The following is a 17,807-nucleotide window of genomic DNA, read 5'->3' on the forward strand; positions in this document are numbered from 1 at the left end:
TACTTATCAAAAATAAAAAAATCGGTGGATTTGGGTTGTTGTGGGGTTTGGTGGGTGATCCAAGAGGTTTCAAAGAGCCCCTCAAATTCGAATATTCTATTTTGATTTGGAATAATAAAACATGCTTGGTTGGAATAATAATCACCACTGGTGAGGACGGCAAGAGGACCTGGAAAGCCTGGCCCAGATCAGCCTAGAAGCCCAAATGGGCAGCTATATTTTTGCCATTAAAATCGGTGGATTTAAAATGTTGAATGTTTGAAATGCATTTTTTATTGTATGAATGATATGTCTTTCGTACTTCAACCAATCACAATATTATTAAAGAATATTTTCTAAATCACTATACAAAAAAAACTAAAAAAAAAAATTAGAATGGTATGCTTGAACGGGATCTCGTTGGGGGGATTCTGTTCATTTATCCCGTTCTAATTTTTTTTATGTAGTGATTAAAAAAATATTGTTTAATAATATTGTAAATTTTTTTCTTTTGTTAAAAATATTTAAAAGTGTTAAAAAATGATGTGAAAAAATACATTTTTTTCACATCATTTTCTAACACTTTTAAATATTTTTAAAAAAAAGAAGAAAAAATTCACAATATTATTAAAGAACATTTTTTAAATCACTACATAAAAAAAAAAAACTAAAAAAAAAAAAATTAGAATGGTATGCTTGAACGGGATCCCAACAGTATCTCTAAGGCTTTGTTTGGTAATTAAAATCATCTCAACTCATCTCCATTCATTATTACAATTTTTTTAAATTTTAACATAAAATATAATAAACAATTCAATTTTTCAAATCTCAAAATAATAATAATAATATTAAAAATAATATTCTAACAATATTTTATCATCTCAACTCAACTCAATTCAACATTCAAACGTAACTTAACATTGCCCTATTTGAAATGAGTTGTGATGATGGGAGCGGGATGGAGGAGAATGGAGAGATAAAAAAAGTGGGGGAGGAGGATGGACTATGGAGAGAAGGAAACATACCGTTTTGTTTGTTTTTCTCTCATTTTTGTTTGTTTTTCCTCTCCCTCACAGCACACCAAAACGCCCATATTTTCTTCGCCAAAACGTGCTGTTTTATTTTCTCATGCCAGGTAGAGTTTTCCAAAAAATAATTGGTGTTTAATCTTTTTTTTAAATGTATAATAAGTTTCACTATAAGCGGTGTGCTAACACACCAACTTAGGTCTAGCAAAACTAAAATAAAAATAAATAAATCATTTAGCTTTACAGTAGAGACTAAATAAACCAAGTAAGTAGCTATAAATAATTTAATTTCTAAAATTTTGTTGATAAAATTATAAAATAAAAGATAAATATTTTTTTTTTTTATCAAAATGAAGTAGATAATGAACAAACTCGAATACGAAACAGAAAGTATAACTTGGTGACAACTGACAAGATAGAACTCGATTTGTGTTGGAATAAAAAATAAATCAATAGAGTTTGACCACCAACTGCTGGCTAAAATTCAATGTATTTATAAACTATCACGACTCACTCAAAATTGTTGTACCGTCCCATTTTATTGAGAGGATAAAATTGGTATTAGGTGAGATGGAACTTGACAGAACATGAGTTGTTAGGGCAACAAGAGTTGAAAGTGGTCGAAGAAAGTTGTGGCTGATGTCAAATTATATACAAGGAAAGTGGAGTTGTGGCTCCATCGACAAAGTGGGGGGCAGATGGTTGGAACTTTTGAATGTTCTACATCATCTGATAAGACATAAGATTGCTCGTTTAGATAGTGAGATGAGATGAGTTGAATAAAATATTATTTTTTAATATTATTATTATTTTGAAATTTGAAAATATTGAATTATTTATTATAATTTATATGAAAATTTATAAAAATTGTAATGATGAGATGAGATGGATTGAGAGTGTTTTTGTATATAAACGAGGCCTTATTTTACATCTCCAAAATTTAATTTTTTTATTGAACAATCTAACATTTTTCTTGTTACAAACGTTTTGAGTTAGAAACGATCAATCACGGCCATATTTAATTTTGAGTTTGTTAGGTAATATCTTCAAGAGTCCTTTTATTCGTAAACAAGTATGGAAATACATTCTATACAATTTATGTCACAAAATTTAATTTGCATGATTTAAATTTTAAATCCAAAATAGGTTAAGGATTAGTGTATATAAACTCTTAATATGAATAATACTTTTATTTCGTGAACATAGGTTCTGTGTTTCTAGCATTACTCTTTTTTAATTAAAATTTGCTAGATACAAGCGGTTTGATATACTAAATTGCGTACCAACACTCAAATAATTTTTTTTACTATAAAAATAAATAAAATAATGTTTTATATTTAATATTAGTACTCAATTTAGTACGCGAAATCGCTTGCAAGAAGATTTTTTCTTTTTAATTTATTTTGCAGTCAAATTCCAAAGCTTCTAATATCTACGTCGACTTACAAATATAATTTTCTTCGTCTCAAAATATATATACTTTTAAGCTTACTCTAAAGGCCCATTATAATCATCCCAAACAAAAATGATAACATTAGGTTTTTGGTTAGATAACGGATTTGGTGGAACTGCTGTTAAAATCATTGAAAAGAAAAATAAAAAAAATTAGAGAAGCTATTTAATTTAATCATGATAACGTAATACCCACCCAATGTACTCATAAAGCAATTGGATTCTAGTAGATGAAAAATGTATTTTAAAGAAGTTGTTTGGACGTAAGATTTGCTTAACAACTATTTGAAAATCTTGAGAAAACTATGAGCTCACGTGAGAATGATCTGTGATCCATTAAAAATATGTTTATATGGATTTTCTTTTTGTGTTTCTTCTAAGAGTTCGAAAAAATGATAGAGCCCATTGAAAATAATTTATTCACTAGTATAATCCTCTAGGATTTGTTGAATTTGAAACCAATAACTTATTTGGGAAGTCAGATGAGATGAAAATTTTGTGAATAGTCATAAGATAGTTTGTGAATGGTAATGAAATAATTTGAGTTGAGTATTTTTTAAAATTTGAAAAATAATAGAAAAAAAAATTTAATAAAAATATTGTAAAATTAAAATATTGTAATAATATAATTTTATAATATTATTTTTGTTTGAAGATTTGAAAAAGTTATAACTGTTTTTTATTTTTTATTTAAAAATTTAAAAAAGTTGTAATGATTAATTTGAAAAAGTTGTAATGATTAATTTGAAAAAGTTATAATGATTAATTTGAAAAAGTTGTATTTGAATTATGTTTGAAAATAAAATGAGATGAGATATAATAAGATCAGATGAGAATCAAACCTGTCCTAAGGCCCTGTTTGGATAGTGAGATGAAATGATATGGTTTTAGATAAAAGTTAAATAAAATATTATTTTTTAATATCATTATTGTTTTGAGAGTTAAAAAAGTTGAATTGTTTATCATATTTTATATAAAAAATTTAAAAAAATTATAATAATAAGATAAAATGAGATGAATCATTTTTACTAGGCTTCCTCATTCGTAAATAATCAGAATTGTTGAGTCTTTCTCCACTAATCATTCTTAGTTTCTTTTATGAGTTATCTCAAAACATATGAAGTTCTTTAAAAAAAAAGAAATTCATTAACACATTAAAAAAATGGTTTTCTAACGAAATTATACTATTATAATTTTAGTTAAAATATATTTAATAATGAAGAAATGCTTGTTATAGAGGGACTTTACAAAATAAGAAAAATTGCGCAATATTTGGAATCTGAATCATGAGAATTTAAAATTGAAAATTTAATATTTTAATGAAAAAAAAATTTTAATGAAAAAAAATATGTTTTTATTTATTTTGAATTATATGAACATTTTTTTTTCCATTTATTAATAAGTTAATAACAACAGTGTCCCATGGGGGCTGGAGCAAAACGGCAACTTTTTGAAACCCAGTTTCATTTCCCTGGGCATTCTCATCGGTGATTCAAAGCCCATAACGGTAATAGATCTCTCATTCCGAAGTTTCCATTGCATTAAAGAGAAACCTCCGAAGTTTGACAAGCACTCGTCTCGAGCTCTTGCAGCAAACCCTGCTGGTGGAAGGAAGAAGATTTGGCGCATCGAACGGATTGGCTGTCTTTCCAGCTCGGCCACGGTCAGATTCCATGTCTCAGATACTTTTGGTTCTGAATCTTCTCAGCCTGCTTTCGTTGAGCTCCGGAGCAACGTCGTTCTCTCAAGGATCGCGCTCGATCCTTCGGGCCATCGACAACGAGAAAGGTGGTCCTCACGATTACGCCGTCGATTTGAACGCCACGAATTTCGATGCGATCCTCAGGGACACCCCTGCTACCTTTGCCGTCGTTGAGTTCTACGCCAACTGGTCAGTACCAAAAGAAAAAACAAAAAAATAATAAAGAAAAGGCTGATCGAATATGTAGCAAAAAACAACGTTTGAGATCTACAAACCCGAATATAGTTTGGGTCTGTTGGCTTAAGATACGAAGCTTCTGAAAATTTTGCTTGTGCTAAGTAATTTTTTACGTATTGTGTATACTTGTCTGCGTACTTGGGTTTTGCCTATTTTTATGAATTAAAACTTCTTGATTATTGATCAATTTTTTTTTTTTACGTATTACTGCATACATGCTTAAATATTTGAAACCTCCGAAATGAAACAGGCAATAAAAATACAAAGTTGGATAATTTGAAATGCGTTTTTTTTCAAGACGTGGTTTACAAACTTTGCAACTCAACTGGATTGATTGGCATCTTAGTGATTACTTTTTTTCTTATCAAATATGACCTTCCTTTTTTTTTCCTCTTCTCTCTGTGTGTATATCGAGGAACTTGAAATTGTGAGATTTTGTCATGTTGAGCTTTATTTTAAAATTTAACATAATTTAATCGGTCTGTCAGGTGCCCTGCTTGCAGAAATTATAAGGTATGTGGTGCTAAAATCTGCGAAGATTAGTTCCTAAGGATTATTATATTTATCAGTTGAAATTGATATGAAAGTAAATTGTGCAGCCCCAATATGAAAAAGTTGCTAGGCTATTTAATGGACCTGACGCAGTGCATCCAGGAATCATATTGATGACAAGGGTAGATTGTGCATCGAAGGTATTTATTACGTGCTCTCTTTATTAATTTTTTCAGTGTTGATACTTTTAATGCCTGGATTTTGTTTCTTCCATTTTATTTCTGTGAAAAAGATTATCTCTCTTGTCCTAAGAAATGACCTTGGGCGTTAGCTTTACTTGTGAATTTTGGCTCGCAATACCACAAGGAAAGAGAAAACGGGTAAAGGTAGGGGCTAAGGTTGTAAGTTAGTCCCTTCTGTCTTCGTGAACTGTTTTAACTGTTAGAAACCCACCCTATGGTTGTAAATTAGTCCCTTGTTAAAGCCCAGAGGATACTATTGATCAAAGATTGACAAGGAAATACTTATAAGCCTGATATTCTTTACATTCAAACTTCTGCAGAAACAGTGCAACAAAATGATAGAAAGCATCCGTCTCTAACTAAGCCCCTGATATTTTCTTTTGTTCGCATCCATGCATGATTAACAAATTTAGAGTACCCCTGATATTTTCTGTTGTTTTTGTATCCATGCACGACTAACAAATTTAGAGCACCCCTGATATTTTCTTTTGTTATTGTATCCATGGGTGATTAACAAATTTAGTGCCAATGTAGTGACATTTTCTACATTAGCTCCCCATCTCTGCATGTGTGGGCGTGTTTTTAAGGGAGAAATTAATTCATTCAATGGAGACCTAATGTAGTGACCACACAACTAAAGAAGACAGCTTTTCTTCAGATCATTATTCCATGATTAACCTCAGTGATAGATTATGTCATGTGCTTGATTTTGGCATCCTTGGTCTTTATTTTAACCATGGCTTGGTGATTAGTCCTCCTCTTTTCACTTGTTTGGCAGCACAGATAAACACTAAACTTTGTGATAAGTTCTCTGTTGGTCATTATCCTATGCTCTTTTGGGGCTCTCCTCCTAAATTTGTATCGGGTGGTTGGGAACCTAAGCAAGAGAAAAGTGAAATACGTGTCATTGATGATGGTCGGACAGCCGACCGATTGCTTAATTGGATAAACAAGCAAACAGGCAGGTATGAATTAATTACTTCTATTTATTGTTGAAGGCAATATATTTTACTATATGTTTTCCTCAAAGCAGGTTTCATGTTGGAATATGCTTGTTCAATGTTGGGACATATTTGGTTTATATATGTAGCTTTAAATGGTTTTCATATCCTGTGTTTTTGGAAGATCTCATATATATATATATATATTCATAAATCTAATGCATGGTGAATCAGTCCTTAAATGAAGAGTTCAAAGTTCAAAAATAAATAAAACTTAAAGAGATATACAGATATTTTCAACGCACTTGATTATCCTTTCCTTTGCTTCTTCATATAATTTTGGATGCTTTACAAGAAGAAAAGCATGAACTCTGTACTTATAAATAAATAAATGTAATATCCATGTATCAGTTAGTTAGGGTACATTTGGTTCATAGAATGGGCATACCTGTTCTTTTGTTTGGTGGCAACACATGATATCTTGATTGGAAATAGATTAAAATTTCTAAAATACCCCAGACCTTTTTTTTTTTTTCTCTTTCAGAAAAACACCCAATATATATTTTTTAAAACCTAAAAAGAAAAAAAAAAAAATGATGGCTGGCCACCATAAAAAGTCACAGGGGTCTGCCCCACTTGGCCATGGGGTTGGCAAAGCAATCCCCAAAAATTAGGTTTCAGGATGGTTCTCGATGGTGCACCCACCCCTTTGGCCGGTCACTACATTAGTTCTCCATTGAATGGGTTAAAGCATCTGGGATTTGGGGATGGAGATGATTGCTCCATCACCGCCCCCATGGCCTTTGGCACGACCACCCCCGTGGCCTTTGGTGATGGAGAGGATTGCTTGGTGCAATCAAAAGGGTTACTCTAATTCATTTGAAGAATATGTTTTTTTTATTGTTTGAACGTACATGTTTCTAGTCAACCATTCAAGTGGGATTGGTTGAAGTATGTATACTGCTTTTTGGAACTTCCCTTTCATAGTATGGGGATCATACCTTGTATTTTTGTATAGTTCAACTGATGCTTTGCTCTCATCATGAGGATGGTGATCTTGGCCAGTAAATGTTTTTTTTTAGCCAGAATAACCTTTCCAGCTTTTGGATATTCATCTCAGGAAAAATATTCATTGTGAATAAAGTGTGTCATGATTGCAAATTATTCCATCGTCTTCTAGTACTTACAGAATCATTTGTTGCCTATTCTTTTTTTTTATAGGTAATCATAGAAATTTTATTAATAGAAAAAGGCAAAACCCAGGTACACAGGTAGTATACATGAGAAACACCTAGCTAGGGTTTACAATCGAAAGAAGAAAGTCATGAACATTTAGATCATTACAAACAATGGTTCCCGCCCATGAAAGCAATGACTTAAAGAAGAAACGTTCCTCTGTTGTTCTCTCACAATCTTCAAAGCTTCTTGCATTTTTTTTCCCTCCAAATGCACCAACACATACAAATAGGAACCATATGCCAAATGGCCGCCACCTATGAGTTACCCTGAATGCCTCTCCAACTTGCAAGGAAGTCCACCGATCTAAGAGGCAAGACCCATGACAAACCGACTCTCGTGAAAAAAAGCATCCCACATAACCCTGGCCGCCTCACAATGTAGAAGCAAATGATCTACTTATTCCCCCTGCTTCTTACACATACAATACCAATCAGTCACAATTACCTGGCGCTTCCTAAGGTTATCTTGTCTAGTGATGCTGTCAAACAAAAAAAAACCGCTTTTGATGTAGATTTCATTTACCATATACTCTTCCACAGAAACATGGTCAATCCAGGACTCGTTAGAGCTTGGTAAAATGATCTAACAGTAAAGTTGCCTTTCTTAGAATGAGTCCAGTGCATCTTATCCCCTGGTATACTTACTGAATACAATGTCGCAAAAAACTCTAAAATAATCTCCACCTCCCAATCTTGGGCTGCTCTAATGAAGTTGCCTGTTCCATCATGGTTGGTTTTGCAACCATGAAAGGCTCAATAAATATTTATTTTAGGCCTTGTTCGGTTACACAGATGAGATGAGATGAAATGATAACTATGTGAACAGTAGCGAGATAGTTTGTGAATAGTATTGAAATTGTTTGAGTTAAGATGTTTTATAGGGTTTTGGGAAAGAGAGAAAAAGTTGTATAAAAATATTATAAAGTTGAAAAATATTGTTAGAATATAATTTTTTTTAATATTATTTTTGTTTTGGGATTTCAAAAAGTTGAATTGCTTTTTGTATTTTGTTTAGAAGTTTAGGAAAGTTGTAATGATTAGGTAATGATTAGATGAAGATTTGAAATTGAAAAGTGTTTGTGTTTGAATGGTGTTTGGATGTTGAGATGAGATGAGATGGGTTGAGACTATTTGTAAAACCAAACGGGGCCTTAGGGTGCAGGTCTGGTACGTGCGAGTTTATAACAATTACCAAAGAAGCCATTTAAAAAAAAAAAAGTAAAACAGTGAAGTAGGAATAATAAAGTGAAAGGGACCAGATCATAAATCTAGATCTAAAACTATTGAATGAGCCAATAAAACTCGAGAAGTAGCTTGTGTTGGCATATAACGTAGTGATCTAGCCTTAAAACAAAGCCTAGATAAATACTGTCTTGAGCTTTCCAGTGGACATCTCTTCGCCATTAAAAGCCTATGTCATGCATTTTCAATTTCTCAGTTTATTATGCTACAATGATTGATTTCTTCTTTCTGAGCTTTTATGCTAAAATACTTACTACAGCAAAATGAAGCTATATATAAAAATCGATTCACCCCTATGTATAACAGGACTGTACATGTAATTTGGAGGATAACACTAATACATGTCAGGGTTAAGCTAAACAAACTCTGCACATATACTTGCGATTACTTATGATAGTTCTGCATTGCTATTATCTCAAGCAATTAAATCTAAATTCTTGTGACCAAGTTTGTCTACGTGCTAGTATATATGAGAAGTTGCTTGATTATTGTGTCAAACCCAGGGGGATGATAATAGGCACATAAAATTTTGTTTCATAAGTTACAATGTGTTTCAATTCTGTGCTTGTTACTACATTCTAACGCTTTTAAGTTTGCAGCTCTTTTGGCTTGGATGATGAGAAATTTGAAAATGAGCATCTTTCATCAAATGTGTCAGACCCTGCACAGGTCCTTGATAGAACATTAGATATAAGTTCTCTAGATCTATTACAAATTAAAGCTTTTTTTTAAACACAAGATATTGACTCTTACAACACTGACTTTTGTAAGATTGCACGAGCTGTGTATGATGTTGAGGAGGCAACGTCAACAGCCTTTGACATCATCTTAGAACACAAGGTATAATTTTATGTTTTTCTTTTTTCTGATGAGTTTTCAAATACAAAAGGAGTGCAATAAGAGGACTTCTTAGGAAGTCACCCATTGTTGTACTACACCTAAGCATACTTAACTGTAGAGTTCAAATTTAAATTTTTGTTTTCTGGTCTGGCTTTATTAACTTGGGCCGGTCAATTAATGAATGCTACCCATATATTTCATGCATCTGTTGCAGATGATCAAATCAGAAACCCGGGCTTCACTAATACAGTTTCTTCAACTTTTGGTGGCTCATCATCCTTCTATGAGGCATGGTCCAAACTTTCTAATATGCTACTTTTCTACGCCAAAAATGATACTTCCCAGTTATCTCAAACTAGACATATATATATGGCAGGTGCCGGAAGGGAAGTGCAGAGGTACTTGTGAACTTTGATGAAATGTTCCCATCAGACTTGTTGTCGACTAGTGAGCAGGAAGGTAATAGCGGGAAAGGCACACAGGGGAATTTTCAGATATGTGGAAAAGATGTTCCTCGAGGATATTGGGTAGATACTTGGGCTCTGTTTTACTATTTTAACTTCGCTATCATGCTATTCTCTGCATATATATAAGAGCACAAGCATCAGGCACCCTAAATTATAGCCAAGTTTTAGCTAAAGCTCCTGAAAGCACCCTACATCAAGCTCCCTAAAGAAGTAGGGAGAACTTTTATATTTATTACAATTTCTCTCTAAATGTGAAGAGTAACTGTTGCAGAGTTAAATCTTCATTTTATATTCAATATACTTCCTGAATTTTATATTCAGCCCTCTCTCTCTCTCTCATTCACTGATTTTCTCCTTCATTGCTGCCAATGCACCCCACTCCTCTTCTGCCAGTTGCTAACACCCGTAAATGTTTGCCCATTTTGAAGTTAATTAGGTTTAGGCCCAAGTAATATGCTTAGGGACCATAAAATTCATTATGGAAGTATAAGCATCGTCTTTTCTCCTGATGTTATATTGTATTAATGGAAGCAATTTCCTAACTTTGTTGATGATCTTTGCTCACCCTTTTGCAGATGTTCTGTCGTGGCAGCAAGAATGATACAAGGGGCTTCAGGTAGTGGTTTGTTTTTTAAGTACTCCAGATTTTGAATAATGGTTCAGTTTGTTGGTCATCATATCATATAGCTAGTGTTAAACTTTTGGATGTTTGTGTGCCCGACTGCCTTCAAATAAGTTATATGTTTTGAAGTACGTCCTTAAAATTACAAGAAACAGTTATACTTGCTACATGCACAATGATGATGTTCTAAGAGGAGTACTGAATTTTATAATTGCCTCTTGGTGTTCATTTGTCTTCGTTTGACAAATCGCTTTCTTCTCTTTCTACAGTTGTGGGTTGTGGGTTCTGCTGCATTCACTATCTGTGAGAATTGAGGATGGAGAAAGCCAGTTTGCATTCACAGCTATATGTGAATTTGTACACAACTTCTTCATCTGCGAGGAATGTCGCCAACATTTTTATGAAATGTGTTCAAGGTTTGTGCTGCTGAAAATGGTGCATATTTCAAATTCTTTTCTGCTTCTTTCAGTGAAGTTGAGCTAAAACTGAGTAATTTTGATTTTCAGCATCACTAGTCCTTTCAAAAAAACACATGAATTTGCCCTTTGGTTGTGGAGTGCACACAATAAAGTCAACGAGAGATTAGTAAAAGATGAAGCACTTCTAGGAACTGGGGATCCTAAATTCCCGAAGATGATATGGCCTCCAAAGCAGCTTTGCCCTTCGTGTCGTCTCTCTCATAACCAGGGAAATAATGGATTTGATTGGGACCGGGAAGAGGTGTTCAGATTTTTGACTAAATATTATGGGAAAATGCTTGTATCTCTTCACAAGGAAAAGAACAATCATGGGAATGATAGGGCTGATGGGGCTCTTGAAGAGTTGGTGGTCTCAACGAATGCGGTGGTGGTGCCTTTGGGGGCTGCATTGGCAATTGCTGTTGCTAGCTGTGCATTTGGGGCACTTGCTTGCTACTGGCGTTCGCAGCAAAAGAGTCGGAAGTATTTTCACCAACTACACTCTTTAAAGAACATATGATAAGTAGGAGCGTAATGAGTCTTTCAAAAGGGTGTAATGGAGAACAATTAGAACAAAGAGAGAAAAAAAAAGAAGAGAGAGAGAGAGAGAGTTAATTGTTGGGAGGTTTTCAATTTTCTTATTTTTGTTTATTTGTCACAACATTTCAGGCCAAGGAGAAACTGGAACTAGGAATATTTTGAGGACAAAATCCGGCAGACAATAAAGTGCGCGGTTGGTGGGGGTGAAATCAGGGTCTGAGTGTGGGAATCCAGATCAAAGCCTTGTACCAAATGCCCTGCTTGAGGTCCTCTTTCGTGTCCTCTTTGAAGTTTTATTTTTTGACATTTAGAACAGACTGTACAGATTTTTACCCTGATCTTAATTTTGGGAGAGAATCATCCTAGGTCTGTGCATCTTTTTTCCCCCCCAAAAAAAGAAATATTTATTTTTGTTAATTGTACTGATCTGGAAAAGAAAGTTGAAAAAAGTAATGTTTTGAGAGAATGTATCATTGTTATCCAATGCCTTTTCATGTACTTGAGCATTATTCCCACGGAAATGGGGAAGTTCTTCAGGATCTTGGATGCTCTATTACTTATCTTTCTAAATCCCTTGGTAATTGATAAGTTTTAAGCATCTTGAAGAAACAATGAGTGCCTCAAATTTTGTTGGCTCACTACTTCTCCTATCAACACGGATAATAGATTTTGATACTTGTGCACAGCTAGAACTTTTAACCGAGGGTATAAATTGTTAAAATATTTAGGTCCGGTTTGGATAGACAGTTCAAATGGGATGAGATATTTTAAATAATAGTGAGATTTTTTGAGTTAAGATGAGATGAAATATTTTGTAAAAAATTATATGTTTAGACAGTGAGATGAGATATAGTTTTGATTTTTTTTGAATTTAAAAAAAGTGTGGGTCTCATGGTATTCATGGTATTTGTAGAGTACCTGAATTGTATACTGTTTATGTCAGTTTTTACTTTTTTGCACTGTTTACGTCAGTTTAGCACTGTTCACGTATTGTTTATGTTAATTTTTACTGTTTATTTACTGTTCATTTAAGTGTGTTTTCAAAATTTAAAAGATGAAATATTATATTTGGATAGCCAAAACTATTCAACGGTACAACTCTAGATAATATGTTTTCATCTGTATTGGCTAACCAAACCGGGGCTTAGGATGTTAATTGATAGTTTTGATGGAGTAGGATGTATGTTACTCTTTGTATACAAAGAGTCCTTGCTACTTACTATCCAGCGCGTAAACACACTACTTCTTATATTACAAAAATTTCAAACATTAATGCATTTTTATACACATCAATTATGTATTGGGTAAGTCAATAAGTGAGCTTACTAATAGACTTTTTCTATTGCTAAAACAATAATATTTCCATATTACAATCATAGTTTTTCAAAAAGATAAATGAGATGTTTTTTTTATTTGAGCGAATAAATTATTGTTATTTTTCCGAGCTGTGTACAAGTACCAATGTTTTGAATACCGTACTGAAAGTTGTATTGGTCAAAGCGTTGGAACGAAATATTTTAATATCGGTATTGTTTCGTATACCGTTTCAGGATAATCGATATATAAATAAATTATATATAAATACATATATATATATATATTATAAATAGTCTAGTCTGAATTGGGTAAAAAAATAAGCTTGTAGTTTGAAAAAATAAAAAATAAAATAAAATTGAAGGTCGAAATATCGGCCGATACAGGCTAAAATTGAGGCCGGTACGATCGGTAAGGTCAGTATTTGGGCTGGTACGAAATGTGTAGGGTATTTGTACCTGCCGCTAGGCGGCCAGTATAGAAAATTTCGATTGTACCGGCCGGTACGGTACGAAATTCAAAACAATGACAATTACTCTATGGAAGGACACTGGGCATTTGGACATTTGAAGTACTTCAAAATTTTACGAATAGAAATGAAATTGTTTAACTGAAAATGTTTTATTATGTTTTAAAAAATGAGAGAGAAAAAAATAAATAAAAATATTATAAAATTAAAAAACTGTTTGCGTATAATTTTGTTAATATTATTTTTGTTGTAATGTTTGTAAAAGTTATATTAATCTTTATGTTTGAATAATGATTAAGTAATGATTCGATGAAAAAGTCAAAAATTTGAAATTAAAAAGTATTTTTTATGTAAGTGATATTTGATAATAAAATTATAAAAAGTTTTGAGAATTCTCAGTGTCTAAGCATGACTTAAGATCAAGTTGCTAATTCAAATTTCTGTAGGAATGTTGTGTCCAAGAGCAAAGAAATAATGCAACTGAAATAAAATTTTTCAAGGAAAAACGATAGTGAAGCAAAACAGCATCTCCAATCTAGGCTCGTATTTTCTTGCAATGGTGTCTTTGATCCACATTTTTTGCGTGGAATTACATTAACAATCATCTCACTTAATCCGATGAAAGGATTGCATCCTAATTGCCAGTTTTCTTTCCGAGATCAAACTTTGAAACAAGAACAATAAAAAGATTGGCAGATACTACTACTCGCAAGCCTACTACTCCATGTTTTTGGTTGTTGTGAAGCTTCTTCTTCAATTTGCGGGGCTATACATGAATACGAATGATATGAGGCTGAGGCTGCAGTGTTGAACGCTCGATTACTTCATCCGATGAAGTGGAAGGCTATGGTAAACCAAGCGAAACAAGGAAATACATAAGGTGAACTTCAACAAGCATTGGGTCGATAGATGGTTCATGGTTGCAATAAAAAACCTTTAACAATGGAAAAACCATCAATCTGTGTATGCTTAAGGGGTGGCTAACTAGGGGTGGTCCAGCCACCAGTTTGGAGCGCAAGGCCAACCAATTTGGCACGTTATGGGTGTGAAATAACTACTTGTCCCAAAAGGTTTAGCTAATGGAAAGAGTTAACTTTTATTATTTATTTTATATCACGACGGGGTGATTGAAAACTCGGCCAGTCTCTCTACATGGTGGCCAAAGAACCATCCTAGCCACTCTTCTTTAGATTTTCTTTCTTTTTTTCTCAATTCTTTTATTTTTGAGTGATTTTCTATTTGAATAAATTTGATGGGAAATGATTCTGTCTCATTAAAAATATAAAAGAATCAAAAGATGGTATGGGAACTAACTTGATAAAGTCGGCGCCGCTGAAGAGAAGTAGTTACTACTCTCACCATAACGTAGATGGGAAGAACAAGGCCAGCAGTTCGAAAAAGTAACAACTGTAAAGAAGGAACATAATTATATCATTTGTCTGCACGAAAATGATTCATTATAGAGTAATGCTACATATAGTCGTGGAATCCGCAAGCGCCGTGCAGTCGTTTCGAAAAAAAGTAAAGTTTACTATTAAAAATTATTATTTTTTTATGTGGATCTCCTATTTATTCACTTTCTTTAAAGTGATTGCACAGCGCCTGCTCACTCACGACTAGAACTATCATTTCTCTTAATTATATCATATGCCAAACACTTACCATAGACAGTGAGAAAGAGTACTCATTGCTTCCACTTATAATGATGGGAAGAGTATGCCGTAAAATCAGAAGAACCATAAACTGCACCACAGTAAGCTAACTAATGAGATTGGAAAAGGCCGAGAGAGAGAGAGAGAGAGAGAGAGAGAGAGTTGTTTACAGTCAAAGCAACAAAACGGTAACATATCAAACTTCTTGTAGTAGAAGATGAATGCTCATCGTAGTCTGGATTGATGAAGTTACGGTTTGATGAAACCATTGCTATAATGTGGGGATTATGCAAGTCTCTTCTAGGTATCTCCCAATTTCCCCTGGTAAAGCCACCATGGGAGCACATTGGTGAAGTTTGGAAGATAAAAACATGATGTATTCCAGATCAGAGGCATTCAAGGATTACCTGAAGTTCATTGGAACACGTCCAAATTGAAATAGTGGGGGAGGAGCAGTGTAATCAGGCCTAAATTCCTGAAATTCAAAAATTCAATCTTAATAAATAGCTAAATACTTAATGGTTGGCACAAAGCATGCACGCATTTATGGGTGATATCAAGATTTGAGAGAACAATTCAACAAGCCAAACTAACAGTGATGTAAAAGATCATAAATCACCTGGTGGCATATCTCACAGATGGTATCACCCTTCTCATTACACCACCTCTGTATACATCGGCGGTGGGCATACTGCAAAAACCAGGAAACAAATATGACCAGGGTTCTCTTTAAACATATGGGGATTTATAAGAATATCAGAAGGATATTTTGCACAAACCAATTGTACCAGTTGCAAGAAATAATATATAATCATTCAAACGTATCATACGTTAGATGATATTATCTGTAAAACATCTGTAGCACCAATTTCAGAAGAAAAGTTATCAAAACACCCAAATTAGACCTTTCTGTTTGATGATCTACATCCAGGCAATGCATGTCTATAGAATAAACATCAACATCTTGCTCAGACAAATCTAAGAACAGTGTCCCTCGAATACTTAAATGAATCCAGAATTTCAGATTAAGCCATCAACTCAATATGGGAGTTTCAAAATGTAAATGGTGAATAATATCTCGACATATGTCAAACACTTGTAATGAACCTGACAGACATTGTAAAACTCGCTCTACTCTTTCTTTCGGTCATGGGAGGGTCAGGGGTGGGGGTTTGACTTTGACAAGCATCAAGATCATGATGGTCCTCATCTTTCTTTCACAAACCAGTAAGCTGGCACTCAGACACAATAAAATCAATAAAGAAACTGAACACCAAGTTTTCCATTGACAATCTAGATTACAAATCATCTGAAAATGAAACATGATTAGAATTATAGGATTGTACAAACCAATAAAAGGTCGGAATTATAGTAGAGCTCAACTGACCTTCAAGCTGCCACAACAAGAGCAGGGCGTCTCCATATTTGAATCTTCATCTTCATCCTGACATATCCTGCACTCCACCAGTTTGCTTGAAGACGACATATTTCTATTATCCACCTTCTGGGCAGCGTTATCATCGGTTTTCTTGTCGTCAATTGCGGAAGATGTGGCTTGCATGGACCGTTTACTGCTCTGAATTGTAGCCTCTAAAGTGGACTCGGTGAGCAAGCGATCCACCAGCAATACAAAGTGATCTCCCATCCTCAAATTCTCATCAAGCACCAAACAACTTCAAAAAATTCCAAGGAACTAAACTTAAATCCAAGCCTTTAAAAATTCCTTGAACAAGCTCTTCTCTTTTAGCATAACTTCTGAAAATCAGGACGGTCATAGTTAGAAACAAAGCGAGCTATCAGCCCAAAGAAATCCTTTTTCTTTTCATTGAGAATCTCTTATCATCCTGCAAACAGTACAGGAAAAAGTAGACCCCGAACCTTTCGTCACCCTGCAATCAGAACAGGGAAAGCTAGACCCCGCGAACAGTTTGTAGAAAAGGAGATGGCAGTGAACACAAACTGAGATAATAAAAACGGAAAAAGAGAATAAGAATTACCCACACCAGAAACCAACAGAAACAAGTTTCAATGAAACAGCATGAAGAACATATAAAGCTCAACAGAATTGGCAAAGAGAAAAAAAAAAATCCAATAAACGTGCGAAGTTATTGGAGAAAGGAGTTTAAAATTTAAAGAGGGAATAAAGAGGAAAGTCTAATAAAGTGAGGTATTAAAGTATTATTTATGAACACCAAAAGCCTTTAATGAAACTGCCTACCAAATAAAAACCCAAACGATCTCAGAAAAATGAAGAACAAGCCCAATAAAGAAAGCACCTCCAAAAACATTCCATAAAAAGCGAGGAGAAAGTACCCAGGAAGGGGAAAGTAAAGATGAGAAAGACCCTGCTGGATAATGGACATAAAAGGAGACCACCCTTTATCAAACTAAGAGCTTAAAGGCAGAGGTATCAGCGCAAGGCAAGGAATTTGAAAAACAAAAAAAGATACAGAGGAAAAGAGCAAGAAGAGACTTACGTGATGGGCCGGAATCGTATTTTCCTGAAGCAAAGAAAACTCTCTCTCTCTCTGTGTTGTTTGTAGGAGGAAATCTCTGTTTTGGAATGAAGCAACAAATTTAGCGTTATCCTTGTCGATCGGAACCCGATTTATAAGCCGAAATATTACATTCGTGGATAAGTACAAACCTGTCTTTCTGGCGCCGTGTGCAAAATATGCGTCTTGCGAGATATAGCTAGCGATAGAGATTCGAAGCTCCAACGGCAAGTTCGGGAGTGACACGATCGTCCTTTTCACTTCACCGTTATTGCCGTTTAGATCGCCAGAGTGTTTACTGTTTAGCTTCCACGTAGTTTCTGGCTCTCAGAAACTCACTTTGGAGTTGGAGCGGATAACTGCATCGATCATCCTCTTATCAAATTCTCACCCATTT

The 17,807-nt window shown here is 34.1% G+C and overlaps 2 protein-coding genes across 5 annotated transcripts; one reads left to right on the plus strand and one right to left on the minus strand.

Moving 5' to 3' along the window:
- Positions 1–3,859: 3,859 nt before the first annotated feature.
- LOC121254902 (sulfhydryl oxidase 2-like) lies at positions 3,860–11,978 on the plus strand. 2 transcript variants are annotated; one of them, XM_041155127.1, is made up of 12 exons: positions 3,872–4,350; positions 4,887–4,911; positions 4,998–5,090; positions 5,916–6,097; positions 9,153–9,222; positions 9,325–9,393; positions 9,608–9,681; positions 9,770–9,920; positions 10,436–10,476; positions 10,752–10,898; positions 10,989–11,423; positions 11,610–11,978. In XM_041155127.1, the coding sequence occupies exons 1-12, from the start codon at positions 4,133–4,135 to the stop codon at positions 11,629–11,631; spliced, it is 1,527 nt and encodes a 508-aa protein (XP_041011061.1). In that variant the 5' UTR covers positions 3,872–4,132; the 3' UTR covers positions 11,632–11,978. The 2 variants fall into 2 exon arrangements, with proteins under 2 accessions (XP_041011060.1, XP_041011061.1); XM_041155126.1 differs by having other exon boundaries at positions 3,860–4,350; positions 10,989–11,978.
- Positions 11,979–13,782: 1,804 nt separating this feature from the next.
- On the minus strand, positions 13,783–17,807 carry LOC121254903. 3 transcript variants are annotated; one of them, XM_041155128.1, is made up of 10 exons: positions 17,563–17,807; positions 17,393–17,468; positions 16,794–16,874; positions 16,303–16,670; positions 15,535–15,606; positions 15,323–15,390; positions 15,086–15,236; positions 14,926–15,006; positions 14,578–14,670; positions 13,783–14,107 (listed from the first exon to the last, which is right to left on the minus strand). In XM_041155128.1, exons 4-10 carry the CDS (start codon positions 16,558–16,560, stop codon positions 14,030–14,032), a joined length of 801 nt encoding a protein of 266 aa, XP_041011062.1. In that variant the 5' UTR covers positions 16,561–16,670; positions 16,794–16,874; positions 17,393–17,468; positions 17,563–17,807; the 3' UTR covers positions 13,783–14,029. The 3 variants fall into 3 exon arrangements, with proteins under 3 accessions (XP_041011062.1, XP_041011063.1, XP_041011064.1); XM_041155129.1 differs by lacking the exon at positions 16,794–16,874; XM_041155130.1 differs by having other exon boundaries at positions 16,303–16,804.

The sequence above is a fragment of the Juglans microcarpa x Juglans regia genome, chromosome 3D (assembly GCF_004785595.1).
Source record: "Juglans microcarpa x Juglans regia isolate MS1-56 chromosome 3D, Jm3101_v1.0, whole genome shotgun sequence".
NCBI lineage: Eukaryota > Viridiplantae > Streptophyta > Magnoliopsida > Fagales > Juglandaceae > Juglans > Juglans microcarpa x Juglans regia.

Coding starts and splice junctions, on each gene's coding strand:
- LOC121254903 (XM_041155129.1), bottom strand. CDS start 16,560: ATGGGAGATCACTTTGTATTGCTGGTGGATCGCTTGCTCACCGAGTCC. Junction 15,237..15,322: donor CGTGTTCCAATGAACTTCAG/GTAATCCTTGAA, acceptor TGGCTTTACCAG/GGGAAATTGGGAGATACCTA. Junction 14,671..14,925: donor ACTCTTTCTCACTGTCTATG/GTAAGTGTTTGG, acceptor CCTTCTTTACAG/TTGTTACTTTTTCGAACTGC.
- LOC121254902 (XM_041155126.1), top strand. CDS start 4,133: ATGTCTCAGATACTTTTGGTTCTGAATCTTCTCAGCCTGCTTTCGTTG. Junction 9,223..9,324: donor ATGTGTCAGACCCTGCACAG/GTCCTTGATAGA, acceptor GACTTTTGTAAG/ATTGCACGAGCTGTGTATGA. Junction 9,921..10,435: donor ATGTTCCTCGAGGATATTGG/GTAGATACTTGG, acceptor ACCCTTTTGCAG/ATGTTCTGTCGTGGCAGCAA.